Source organism: Gymnogyps californianus, chromosome 13, assembly GCF_018139145.2.
Source record: "Gymnogyps californianus isolate 813 chromosome 13, ASM1813914v2, whole genome shotgun sequence".
NCBI classification, from domain to species: domain Eukaryota; kingdom Metazoa; phylum Chordata; class Aves; order Accipitriformes; family Cathartidae; genus Gymnogyps; species Gymnogyps californianus.
Window position 1 is genome coordinate 16,295,294 of NC_059483.1, and position 11,285 is coordinate 16,306,578.

At 37.2% G+C, this 11,285-nt stretch overlaps 1 protein-coding gene across 1 annotated transcript; it reads left to right on the forward strand.

Moving 5' to 3' along the window:
* The first annotated feature begins 613 nt into the window (after nt 1-613).
* On the forward strand, nt 614-11,038 carry LOC127021726 (choline dehydrogenase, mitochondrial-like). The gene is made up of 8 exons (XM_050904927.1): nt 614-642; nt 2,152-2,960; nt 3,396-3,547; nt 6,650-6,779; nt 7,449-7,583; nt 8,747-8,889; nt 9,712-9,814; nt 10,393-11,038. Exons 2-8 carry the CDS (start codon nt 2,207-2,209, stop codon nt 10,809-10,811), a joined length of 1,836 nt encoding a protein of 611 aa, XP_050760884.1. The 5' UTR covers nt 614-642; nt 2,152-2,206; the 3' UTR covers nt 10,812-11,038.
* The last annotated feature ends 247 nt before the right edge of the window (nt 11,039-11,285 follow it).

Here is an 11,285-nt window from a genome sequence, read left to right on the forward strand (position 1 = left end):
CAGCCCAAACCAGGACAGCAGGCCAGTACTTGTTCCAGAGTTTGTGAACCCTACCTATCTAAATAAGTGTTGACCATCTGTAGGACCAAATCTGAAGGTTTACTTCCTCAGGAGTAAGGTTGATCACTTGACTTCACCATGGTGAATCTCCACCAGAAAAAAAGAAACAACTCACATTATAGGAACAAAGCATCTTTCCCAGATCATCAGGGCCCAGGCCCATATCCTACCAACCCCATCAGCAATCTGCTGTTCCTGAAACAATAAAGTCCTGTGACCCACCAGTTCTGCAGGTTAAACATAGGTGCTTCAGAATTGTAGCCCTCACAAACCAAACCAAGTAAAGTAAAAACCTCTCTACCTTTGCATCCTCCTCTGCTGTATCACAGGAAATTGCCAAACCTTCTTTCCAAGACAGAATCCTTTAATGTTCTCCACCTGTAAAAGACAATCCCCACCTTCAACTGGAATCAATTTTGAATTAGCCATGTGAGAATCAGCTGTGTGAACTCTGGGCTCAGACCTATTCCCTGCATCCTTTTTTTTTTTTTTAACAGAGCAAACTGTTCTCCATGGTTGGTTTTTCATTTTCCAGAAGTTTGAGGGTCTGTACAGCCTATTACAAGTTTTTCCTAGAGAAGGGTAAGAGATGTATGCTTATTCCCATCCTTTCCCCCAGAAGAAAAGAAAATACTTTTGCATATGAGATTGTACATCAAATTGTAAATAAATATAGTTGTATATGGAAGGCTTTCAACGTTTATCAGGAACCTGCACCTAATTTTGTTACAGAGTTTGGCCTTAAGAGCTCATGTGTGCTCTCACAAACTGTACATTGTAGAGTTTCACCCAAGAAAATGAGTACCATTCTGTTCTACCTTTTAGTAAGAAAAAGCTGATTATTTCAGTGATTCATTAAGACATGTTCTTTTCGTGAAAAACCCAGACGTTTTACAAAAATACAGGGCTTATAATACACAATATTTGATAACTATGAAACTTGAATGTATGAAAATCAACATTAACAACCTAATTAATTTCTGAAAAATTAGATTTCACAAACATAATACAGTACTCAATATATTTCCAGGAGAAAGCTTGCTTATCTCTTTCAGATGGGCAGTGCATTACAGTGTAACAGCTTCTGGATAAGTTGCTATCTCTAGAATTCAAGGCAACTGCTTAGATAGAAGCCATGGGCCAGGGAGAAATACTATATACAGCCCAAGGATATCCATTTTCACTAATTGTTTATACCAAGAGGAACGGTTTCAAGGGGAGAGAGCAAGAGAAACACACTTCAGACTGGCCAGCAGGATCAGTACCTGTGACACTTACACAGGCTGTGAAAGTCTTGTATTTAGTCCCTGTACCTGAACCTGTACTACACAGAGCTAAACCTGTGTTGCTTGCAAGGCTCACAGACTTTCCTGAAGGTAAAAAAATCGCCATACCTACTTGGCCTAAGGATCTTGTGGTATTAGATTGTAACTGTCCTCAGAACGCTCCTGCAGGATCTGGTTTTAGTAATAAGGTAGAAAGGCACAGATGAACAGATTTTGCCTTTCCTATGTTAGCAGACATACCTCAAAAAACAGCAGTTTTTCACCTTAGGGATAGCTGAAAATGAGTTTCACTGTTACACGTGTTTTGTAGAGACGTCCTAGATTTGGTCTGGCAGAATCTACAGTGGGCATACTCATCATTTCCATTGTTGTGAATTGGCTATACAATATCACTGACTGTCACAAACTTACAGAGAAATTTATGAAATCGTTGGTTTTCTTAAATTCTTACCTACTAGAGGCAGATGAATAGAGACTACAAGATAAGCAAAGGCTTCCATCCTTTATGGTTCTGGCAAATACTTGAAAATGTGCTTCATGTATCTATCTCAGGAACAAGAAGCAAATCAAAATCAGGCTGCATATAATACAAAATAGTATGCCACTTGACTGCATTAAAAGAATAGTAAGACAGCAAGTTTCAGAGTAAATGTTTATTGGTTTATTGGCATTGTTGTTAACCTTTTGGATAGTGAGAATGGGTAAAGTATACCAGTTTTACCTGAAAATGACTGACATTTTAGAGGTCATGCACTGTATTAATGCTTACATCTTAATTAGAATTTTTGTTTGTTTGTTTTTCTAGGGTAAAACACTGGATTTTTGTTAGAAATTCTGCAAGAGTGATACTGTCAGTAAAGATGTCATACTTAATGAAAGGAGTTAAATGTTGCAGTCCTGTGAATCAGATGCACAAAGTAACAGGAACTCTGTTTAAAGTACACATATTAAAGAACATATTGGCCATCAACAAACAGCAATTCAAAATTTCACGTACATCATCTCAACTTAGTTCTGAAAAGGCAAACTCTTATAATTATGTCATTGTTGGAGCTGGATCAGCAGGGTGTGTATTAGCCAACAGGTTGACTGAAGACCCTCTCAGCACTGTACTACTTTTGGAAGCAGGCCCTAAAGATACCCTTCTAGGTAGTAAAAGACTGATGTGGAAGATTCATATGCCTGCTGCATTAACATACAACCTCTGTGATGAGAAATATAACTGGTATTACCACACAACATCACAAAAGCATATGGATAACCGAATTATGTACTGGCCCCGAGGAAGAGTGTGGGGTGGCTCCTCTTCTCTCAATGCTATGGTATACATTCGTGGGCATGCAGAAGATTATAATCGATGGAGCAGGGAAGGGGCTATAGGATGGGACTACGAACATTGCTTGCCCTATTTTAAGAAGGCACAGACACATGAACTGGGGCCAGATCAGTACAGAGGTGGAAATGGACCCCTGTATGTGTCAAGAGGGAAAACAAACCATCCTCTTCATCATGCATTCCTGGAGGCAACCCAGCAAGCTGGGTATCCCTTCACAGATGATATGAATGGCTATCAGCAAGAAGGATTTGGCTGGATGGACATGACTGTACACCAAGGTAAATCATAAAGGGATCCTTAAGTAATTTGTATTTCTGACTCACCAGTGGTACTTCTGAAAGCATTTTGGAATATGGACATATAATCTGCACTGAATGCCATTTGGTTGTTTGGATTACTTAACAGCTATGGCACTCTCTATTTACACCCTGTTCTTTTCACAGCAGCTTGCTATCAGTCTAGGGTGTATTTCATTGAAAATTGCATTGGCATGCAAGTCTTGATTCATAGTTAAATTTGGGAAGGAGGGTAGGTTTTCATTGTGAAATTTGTTATGTTAAAATCTTTAGTTATTATATCAAATCACATTTGCTTTGAACTCTATAAACGCTATGAAGGCTTCCCCCCTGTAAACATCCTGACTGTTATTGGCCAAAATCTTGAAGAATACTGAGCATGACTGTTTTGATGTTTAATGTAAATATACGTTGTAGGTCAAAGATGGAGCACAGCTAGTGCTTACCTTCATCCAGCCATATCACGTCCAAATTTGTCAGTTGCAGAGAAGACACTTGTAACAAAGATCTTGTTTCAAGGAACAAAAGCCATTGGTGTTGAGTATGTGAAAAATGGGCAAAGGAAGAAGGTGAGAGATTTTTATTTTCCAGTATGAAAGGTATGAGTCAAAGCAAAATTAAAAATTTTTTTTAAAACAAACTTTTATTAAAAGTGGCACTTTACTATGTAAAATGTCTGCTTTTCAGATGCTATGTTGTCTCTTCTAGCACGTGATTCCTTGTCAGTTATTTTACAGTAGGTGATACTTCAGCTGTATCGATTAGAGATTAACATCTCCATTATATTTCCATCTCTCGGTACCGAAGGGACAAGCCATAACTTGATGTTACGCTAGAGTGTTGCGTAAGGTTTCTGGTTGGAACCTATGGTGCAATCATACACTGTCTCAGCATATTGGCTAGTGTGCTGAAATGCTGATGCTTCTGAAAAACAATTGTGAAAATGCTGTTTTGGCATAGGAAAATCTGTAAAAGCTAGATACTGAAATCTGAATGGCTCAAGGGATATATAATGAGTCATTCACTTCTACTTTGCCATTATGTATTGAGTTTTGGGATAGTAATGATGAAACGTAATGATTAAAAGTGCCTTATGGTTGTTTGTGGAATTAATATTTTTCGGTCTCAGTCCAACTTCCACTGAACATGTGATCATGTGGAAGGAAGCTTGAATTGCCATTACGACTTAACTCTGTGGATAAACAGTTCATTTTATGCAGCTTTCAATCCATTGACTTCTACAAGACCTAAAACATTCTCATTTCCCTTAGCTCTTTACTATTACAGCTGATTATAGAGTATGTAACTAGGAAATTGCCTAAAAGGGATTTGTATGTTAATAACTTAAGATATTTAGTCACAAACAATTATAAAACAATTAAAAAATGTAACAGTAATATCCTAAAGAGAGAATACAAATTTTGATGGTTTGAGTTCAGTAAGGCTTACAAGACTCAACAGACAAGTGTTGTGTGACTGAACACCTGCTAAAAGTTAAAATGCAATATAAACAAACTGTTCTTTCATTTTCTAATGCACAGAACATCTGTTGTTTTCTAAGTGGATTGGTAATGATATCATTTTAACAATGTAAAACAAAAGTTGCAGAAAATTTAATTGATTTCATGAGCTATTAAATGTCTGCAAAAACAGTGTCTCTACTTGCTGTTCTTGTGCCATTATCAAGATTAATTTTGTTGAAGAAAGTCTTGGAAAGCTAATTACATATGATCAAAGACTTTCTGAATACTGGACCACTTCAATTGCAAAATTCTTTAATTGCTATGAATTTTCATACATATTAATACATGTATGAATTACACATAGTGAATGATATATATTTATAGCATATATCATAAAATGTACACCTTCAAAGTATTTCCCTTCCTTTTTTTCCCCCCAACATCAGAATTGCAGGACTTGTCTGCTTTTACTTTCTGGAAAATTTTTTACCTGTCAGGATGGAAGAGCTAATAATTTTATTACATTATGAACATGAAGATGAAACACTTGATTACACTAAAGCGTTTTTGTTTTTACAGTCTATTTTAGATAGGATCTCTTTACATCAGTCATCAGTAAAGTTAAAAGATGATCAAAACCTGATTCAAGCATGATTCAAAACCTATTCATCAAGCCGGTGACTTAATTGTTATTTCAGTAGACATTGGGGTCCTGGAGAGCTCCCAGGACTGCAGTAAGCCCTCTGACAAAAGTAGGGAAGGTAGACTGAACATTCCTGGAGTTTCTGAGTTCAGAAGCAAGCAGAAAAGTGTCTTTAGAGGGGAAAAATGTTTTTAATGTATCATAGACTAAATAACCCATACAAAAATGTTTCAAAGTCAGTTTTACCTCTTCGCATGTTAGCTTTAAGCAAAATGAAAGACTGTATTTGGGCTAGGAATAACTACAGTGCTGACTTTGCAGTGAGCATAGACCAAACGAGCATCATTTGAATGCTACCTGGAACAAACTGGCACCAGTTCTGTGTGTACCATAGAAAATAGAAATAAGCTATATTTGTATAACATGCAAAATACAGATCTAGGTATTGATTCAGCAGTCACAGATATGCTGTGTATTAGTCCTAACATAGTAATGATTGCCTGGGGCAAAACAATAATGAACAAAAAATATCAGCACCGGCTATCCATCGGGAATATCGGATAAATAGTGTGGAAACAATTTATCAAAATTTATCTTCTTACTACATTTTGATCTTATTACTAGCAACAATCTTTCAAAGAGTAAAGGGAAAAGGAGGAGGGTATCAATATTTTCTTACTCTACACAGTTTTCCCTTTTAACAGTGAAAAGCACTAAGGGGGGTAGTTCTGATCCTAAATTTAAGAGATGTGGCAACAGGGAAGAGGTAGCCCTCAGATACAAATGACACAGAGAAAGATTTTGGTATTGCTAAATGAGAATATTTTGGGGCAGAAATCCTTGGGAAGAGATGTGCCAAAAATACTTACAGAGAAGGTTCCAGAAAAAGAACTATCCAGCACAGAAAACCAAATCAAAGGCGGAGGAATAGTTTAGCAGCCTGTATCATGACCAGCTCAGGGCTCAGACTCAAACTGTTTGATGAAAAGTCTATCAGCAAAACAGAATTATATATATGCCTGCAGCCAGAGTTTTCTCAGTAGTGCTTTAGTGGTTGAGGGGCGTCTGAGGACTACAGTGAGCTAAGAAACCAAACATTAGTCTTGGTTGAATTAAGAAAATAAGCTCTTGAGAATTTTTGAGCTAGCATGTCTCTGAATTCAGAATCTTCCTTAGGAGTTTCAGTTTTAATTTACAAACAGTTATTGAAAACGGAAGAGATGCTTAGCTGACTGATCCCAGTGTCATAGGTACTTTTTTCCTGGGAAGTAGCACAGGAGTTATTGGCAGCCATGGTGCTGGCTGAGCTGAATGTTTGTGTGCCATACAGTTTGAATGGATTGTAAACATGGGAATAAATACAGAAATGATCAAAGTGAAAGCTTGATCATTTCTCTCTGCAGAAACTACTAGCAAGATAGGAATACATTGAGAATGAGAAAAATGTGAGGGGAGGGTGTCTAATCTGGATCAGAATAGCATATCTGAACAGAAGCTCTTGACATGTTGCTTGCATTCAGATCAGGCTTAATAATTTTAGGACTTTTGTGCTCATTTCCTTTTAGGCTTTTGCCAGTAAAGAAGTTATTTTAAGTGGAGGTGCCATAAATTCTCCACAGCTGCTTATGTTGTCTGGGATTGGCAATGCAGATGATCTAAAAAAACTGGGGATCCCTGTTGTTTGCCATCTTCCTGGTAATTTTATTATTTCTTTTAACCTTACATCTTCCTGTGGATGCAATTCAAAGAACATTAAATGAAATGAATCCATGAAATTCAGTTGTCTTTATGTCAGGTTGTGTGGACTGAAAGTAAGTGTTACAAATCACTGGAAACATGCATTGATTTTAGAATTGAGCAATAAACTCCTACACTTTCTTCACTACATTTGACAGTGAAAAATGCCTTTCTGAAAAATGCCACTGAGTACTTTTAAAGCAAAGCAGCATACTTATAATTTAGAATTTTGAATGAGTTTTGATCCACAACAGATTGTATAAACTCCCACTGTAATATATATTCAAAGACAGAAGGAATAACATGAACTTGGCCTTAAAACTAGAAAAGCTAGTACTGTATTTAGAAGTCATATCTGGCAATTTTAGAACAAGTTATATGTCTGCCATTTAACTTTCTATTTTCATTCTAGTTATGCTATGTTTATGTAAAACCTTATTCTGACATGAGCAAAAGGCTGGTATGACTCATGGTCTTGGTCTTAGTCATCACTGCCCTTGTAAGAGGTTAGTTTAGTTCCCATTTATGCTGTTTTCTGGTTGCAAATGTTGTGTATAATAGTTCTGTGTGAAATAACTTCTTTTTTTCCCTTTCTTCTCCCTCCTCCCCCTTTCTACTCCCCCCCAGGAGTAGGCCAGAACCTTCAAGATCATTTAGAAGTGTATGTCCAGCAAAAGTGCACCAAACCCATTACTCTATATAATGCACAAAAGCCAGTTAACATGGTGAGGATTGGTCTAGAATGGCTTTGGAAGTTTACAGGTATGAAACAAATTATGCAATCATTCTACCATTGATTGATTTAGAATTATTACAAGCCATGAATTTCAAAGTCTGGGAGCCTTCGTATATAATTCTTTTCATGTTCTGGGAAATAACTGGAGCTTGCACGTGGACTTGAACTATTTCTTTTTTTCTAAATCAGAATATTTTAAAACAATTATATCTTAAGTAACAAGGAAGGGTTTTATACACTGTTTTTTAACATTTTTATGTCTCATTTTAAGAGAAATTCTACATTTAAAAATCTTGGTGCTACTGAGAAAAGCTGTTGTAAAAAAATGAAGAAAAAATTCTATTTGAAATAGATATCGTGTCAATAAAAACATATTGTTGAACTGAATTAAGTTTTCTGCATAATTGCCCCCAAAGAATTAGTTTGTTGCTCTGATCAGAACCCTTTATGCTTGCATGTAAATCAGAAGTGACTTTCATTAAAATGACACACGCATTTTACAGTAACTCAGCTGTAAGTTGTACCTTAAAAAGAATCTGTAAAAGTAATCCTTGAAATCAGTAAAATAGGTTGGCCAAAGTTGAGATCTTCATCACTTGCTGAATTATTATGTTAGTATTCGACAACTTACGCTGGGTATATGTGGCTTTTTACCATGCGAGTAAATATTGAGGGCTAACTTATGGTTTTAAACAGATGTGAAAATAACATAATATGAGGGGCATTGCAGGCTCTTCATCTTTCCCCTTCAGGGTGGGTACTGTGGACGGCTCTGCCTATTACACGTGACTGATGGGATAACTATACTGCATGTCATGGAGCGCACAGCGCAGTGATATCAGGATGCTGCAGTCAGTTCCCTCCACACCTGTTAGGATCCTGGGACCAAATCTGCCTCTGGAGTTAGACCCTAGGCCTGCCAGTTACAGTGAGATAACTGTTACGTCCCACTCTCAAATAAGTGGGATTTCCAAAGTTATGCATATTTACATTTATCTAGTGATTAAAAAGCACATGAAAGTGATGCATATTGCTTAAATTACAAGCTGTTCATAATGGATTTGCTCTCCTTGCAATTGCCACTGTATATATAAATTATTCATACTAGTGAAACCAAAGGTTAAGAAGAATTGGATTTCTTGCTTTTCTGAGGTCTTTTAATAGCATTTCTCTCTCATTTACACTCTAGGTGAGGGAGCCACTGCCCACTTAGAATCTGGTGGTTTTATCCGAAGTGAACCAGGGGTTCCTCACCCCGACATTCAGTTCCACTTTCTCCCTTCTCAGGTGATTGATCATGGTCGGGTTGCTTCCACAATGGAAGCTTACCAGGTGAGTTGTTGAAGAGCATATTCCAGTGATGTTCTGTAGCAATTAGCAAGGAGGCTTAGGCTCTGTTATAAATATTGATAATTGGCTATATACTGAAAAATACTTTGTTCTGTATAATACAAAAGAGCTGGCTTAACCTCCTACATCGGGGAAAAAACATGAGCTTGTTATTTCATATTGCTACCAAAATTATGTTACTTTTTATCTCTGGGAAAGTAGGCAAGTATTGAACTGCTGTTTAAGTATTTGCACTACTGAAGTGCCATAGTGCTATCGATTAGGATACCATTGTGCTAGGTGCTGTACAAAACTAAAACAAGGTGTTCCCTGCTCCAGTGCAGTTTAGACACAGGTTTAAGCGAGAATGTATGAAGCCAGTCATTTATTCATTGGCACAAATCCAAGCCCCATTTTAGACTATGATCTTGATCCAAAAGTCTGTGCTAATGCTGGGGAACTGTCACTGAATATACATGTTTCTTCTTGCTAATCTCTTTTCTTCAGTGATGATAGTAATTTGGTCTGATTGCTGATTGTATTAGAATGCTCTGCTACTGCTAAATTGGAATGGCTGTATTTTAAATTAAAAGAACAGCTGTGAAGTTGATAAGACAGGTATATTCACTTCCTCTTATGGAATACCATATTTACAACAAATTTAGATAAAATGGAAAAATGTTCAATGGCACTTTCCATTATCTTCCTTTAACGTCTACATTTGCTTAACTTGTAAAAACTGTCCAAATTGCAAAAAAAAATTCATACTGAATTTGAAAATACGTCTGGTGGGATTGCATCATGAGTATAGCATGGGTGTTGCAGGTCCACGTGGGACCCATGAGGAGCACGAGTGTGGGCTGGCTAAAGCTGAAGAGTACAGACCCAAATGACCATCCTCTCATTGAGCCTAACTACATGTCAACAGGTAAACGCAGCCTCTCCTTGCTCTGATCTCAACTTATTTCCTGCCTGTTTCAGTAGCAGATTTTCATATCTACTCAACACCAGTTCAGAAGTGCTGGTTGGTGCATTGTTATTTATTTCTCATTTATAAAAGACAGTTAGTATCAAGAGAGGCCATTGTGCAAAGCACTGCATAAACCAAAAAGAATTCCCTGTTGGGGATGCAGTCAGGGTTCTTGGTGTTTGCTGCATTCATTTCATCCCCTCCTCTGCTTGTGCAGGAATGGATCTTGTTTGCTTCTTTGTGCTGAGACTAGTGTCCTTGGCTAGACAGTGGGTATAGCGAAATAAAGAGCAATTCTTCATAGCTCACCTATTCCCTTTTGGGATTGTGCCATGTAAGTGACAGTTTTGTTCACAGTGAATGTAAATATCTGTGACTTTGAAAAATATCCTATTTTATTATGGCTTTCAGCAGTAAGTGTGAGAGACTTTCCCTCCAGCCTTTTTTCTTTGATGCTATTCTTTTCTGTTATGCATTCCGTATGTATTACTAAATTAAGGGTGTACTTACAGTTTTCTTATTTTCTCTCCATACAGAAAGAGATATTTGGGAATTCCGCCAGTGTGTCAAGTTGACCAGAGAGATCTTTGCTCAGAAAGCTTTTGAAAAATTTCGTGGGCCTGAAATTCAACCAGGAAACCACATTCAGTCTGACAAAGAAATAGATGCTTTCATAAGGCAGAAGGCTGATAGTGCTTATCATCCTTCCTGCACCTGTAAAATGGGTCAGCTTTCAGACAGCACTGCTGTAGTTGATCCCCAAACAAAAGTAATCGGCGTTGAAAACTTGAGAGTAGTAGATGCTTCAATAATGCCCAGTGTTGTCAGTGGAAATCTGAATGCCCCAACTATTATGATAGCAGAGAAAGCTGCAGATATAATTAAGGGCCTTCCATCGCTTCAGGAGAAAAGTGTTCCTGTATATAAGCCCAAAACCTTGGACACACAGAGATAAACAAATGTTTTCATCCTTTCACGTCTTTTGCCACTTAGGCTTTCATCAGCATGTTGGTATCTCATACTGAACATGCCAACAAAATAAATACCATGCAAAACAACATATTGATTTGAACCATTCTCTTATATTAGACTACCTATTCCTTTTATTTAATCAGTTGGCTTAAGCTGCTTATTTTAGTTAAACATGACCTTTTGTGGTACAATTCAAATTTTTTGTTGAAGAGAAGCTATTTCTAAATGACAAGACAGTTGTGCACATAAGCCAGAAATACTGTGCAATTGCATGAGGAACAGAAGAGATTAATGTGTGCTATTTTGAAAATCATTATGGTATGCCTTGTTATTTAAGGGAAGGATTTTAACTGCTATGAGAGTGTTACCCAGGATAACAGCTAGTCAGTAATCCCCACATCCTGCAAAGAATGGTTAAGTAAATGTAAGCATTTATGCAATTTCATATTCACAGGCC

Excerpts from the sequence above, each read along its gene's own strand:
- LOC127021726 (XM_050904927.1), top strand. The coding sequence starts at position 2,207 with ATGTCATACTTAATGAAAGGAGTTAAATGTTGCAGTCCTGTGAATCAG. Across the intron at positions 6,780-7,448 it reads TGTTGTTTGCCATCTTCCTG|GAGTAGGCCAGAACCTTCAA; the intron begins GTAATTTTATTA and ends ACTCCCCCCCAG. Across the intron at positions 8,890-9,711 it reads CCACAATGGAAGCTTACCAG|GTCCACGTGGGACCCATGAG; the intron begins GTGAGTTGTTGA and ends TGGGTGTTGCAG.